At 53.3% G+C, this 2,500-nt stretch overlaps 1 protein-coding gene across 1 annotated transcript in view; it reads right to left on the reverse strand.

Moving 5' to 3' along the window:
* LOC126571299 (uncharacterized) overlaps positions 1-2,500 on the reverse strand; it is a 45,705-nt gene that overhangs the window by 4,533 nt on the left and 38,672 nt on the right. Inside the window, exon 3 of the mRNA XM_050229666.1 lies at positions 1-1,191. This exon is cut by the window's left edge and continues 64 nt beyond it. Within this exon, the coding sequence (XP_050085623.1) occupies positions 1-1,191 (1,191 nt within the window). The remainder of the gene's footprint in view (positions 1,192-2,500) is intronic.

Below are 2,500 nucleotides of genomic sequence, written 5' to 3' on the forward strand. Positions count from 1 at the left end.
TTCGGAATCAGGCGAGGGATCCAAGTCATCCAGCTGCTGGGAGGTATCTTCTAGATGGTTAACAGCCGCCGATATCGTTGACACTACGCTCGCCGACGTCGTGGTCGTCGTGGGGAATGGTGTGGTGTTGCGCGGTGTTCGTTCACTCAGCAGTGAGGCAGGCTTTGGACTGACCTTACTGATGACCATACTGGACACTGGCACCATCTTGCTCTTGCCCGAGCCCGGCGCTTTCCCCTGACTTCCGGCCGTTCCATTTCGTTTGCCGGAACCCGACGGTTGCTGCTGCTGCTGCTGCTGTTGCTGGGCGGGTTTCTTGGGTTTTCGCGTTTGACTACTTCCGGACCCTCCAGCGTTCGATGGTCCAGCATTCCCGCTGCGATTCCCACCCGAACCGGCCATTTTCTTTGTCGGCTTTGCAGACTTCCGCGCATTTGGTGTCGTTGAAAGGAGGGCGTACGGTAGACCTTGGCGGTTGGGGCCACCGTTGCTAATACTACTCGCTACACTGCTTGCACTACCTACGGAACTATTGCTAATGCTAGGACCATTGCTACTACTACCGCTACTAATACTACTGCCGGCTCGGTGACTCGCGAGTCCCTGGTTTTGGCCTGCCTTCTTCTTACCACCACTATTTGTACCTACACCTACTAGTCCTGCGCCCTGACCGCCGTGCCGGAAGCAGTGCTCTCCCGGCACCTCGTCATCACGGCATTTTCGCCGTTTTTTCTTTTTTTTTGTCTGTCTTAGGCCCTCCTTTCCGGACGCGCTACCAGTCGCCGACTGCTTACTAGCTCCACCGTTCGCACCGGCGCCTTGCGCTTTCGGTCCACCAACCTGTGCGCCACACGCCGGCCGCGGACGTAACTCTTTCTCCGTCAGCTCCTCTAGTGGCCGGCCGGCTTCACACAGCTGGTTCAACCCATGGCGTACGTGGTCGGCACCGAATAGCCGAGAGATCAGCTGTTCGACCCGATCATGGGCTACCGTTTGCGTGAGGGCCTTCGTATAGGTGGCCAGTTTGCCCAGCGTACGGTTGACGGGAATCTGTATCTTGCGCGGTTGGCCCGTCTTGTTGAGAGCGAGGTAGAGCGTACGCCGAGCATTGGAGTGCTGGGTTGAGGAGTAAGTATTGTAGTGATGCTGTTCCATCTGCTCGTTGAACACACAATCTTCCGTGAATTCTTTCTGCAAGTAAAAAGCCAGCAAGAGCAAGAAGGAAAAGAAGGAGAAAACGATTAGTAGCGATCCTGGTGGAATGTCGTTAGCGGTTGGTTTAGCGTCAAGTGTGGCGCCAGTCGTCTCAAAGTTTATTAACCCCGCGCCAAGCTCTACTGATGTACCTGTTGATGAGTTAATTTCAGGTACACGGCACAAGAAACATCCCCAGAAGGAATCGTCTGAAAGTGCGTGCGAATGAGGTGTCCGTCGCACAAATATGGTCAGACTGCTGCTGTTGCTGCTGCTACAACCTTAATGTCTTAATCTAGTGGGGTCGGGTGCCCCGTTTTAATCATTCGCACCATTTCGCATCGAAACGAATTAATTATGCAGGATGATTGCCTCGTACTCTCGTCACACAGTGTCATTCAACAAAACGGAATGCACGCGCGCCCGTTTCGTGTTGTCCGGGAGAAGGGTCCTAAATGACGCTCTTCCGGGATGGTCGGCGTCTGAGCTGGTGAAATTCAATCTTAAACGCCTCGCTACAGAGCGTCACGAACCATTCCTTTGGGGGGCACGAGACCCGTTTCCTTGGCGTCCCAATGTCCGACGATCGGTCTGAAGAAGGTCCCTTCCCAGAACCAACGGCCAAGAGCATGCTGCTGCGGTTGTGTAACGATCGACACCACATCGGTTGCATGCGTTGCATGCGCTCCAGAATTTTAAGGCACAAAGTTCCCTGGCTAGGGTTTCGAACCAGATTCTCCAGAAACAGAAGCGCACTAGGGCGCCCGATCGATGAAGAAGAAGCGGGATGGAAAGACAAACCCACCAGAAGGAGCCAAATAAACGATCGTGACGGAAACCACACAAAAACAAATCATACCCAGTGCCCCGTAGCGCACAGGTGTCGTTGCGCCACCGACAGGATCGGGATTAGGGTCCTTCGCTTTAGGAACCAGCAGCCCGCTGTGGATCGGTCTCACCCAAAGGTTAGTGAAAGGAGAAAGGCGGAGGGGGAAAGGAAAAGGAAAACTAATAAAATTTAAATGTTTATTGGACAGGTTGATAAGTATCCCCGAGGACGGGCTAACGAGGCGCTCAAGGAAAGGTATTATTGACAATCAATATTGGGACATCGATGTCGTTAATACCACAATAGCCATCACCGCCCCTCCACCCCCCAGCGTCCAGTTGATCAGGAATCAATCGGAACTTCTCGCTTCTATCCCCTTTGTCGTTCTTCGTTTGTAACAAAACAGGTTTCTCGCAGGATGCGTCTTTGGTATCTTGGAAGCCTACTCCACGGTTAGGGTGTGAAGTTGTGTGAGAA

The sequence above is a fragment of the Anopheles aquasalis genome, chromosome 2, assembly GCF_943734665.1.
Source record: "Anopheles aquasalis chromosome 2, idAnoAquaMG_Q_19, whole genome shotgun sequence".
NCBI lineage: Eukaryota > Metazoa > Arthropoda > Insecta > Diptera > Culicidae > Anopheles > Anopheles aquasalis.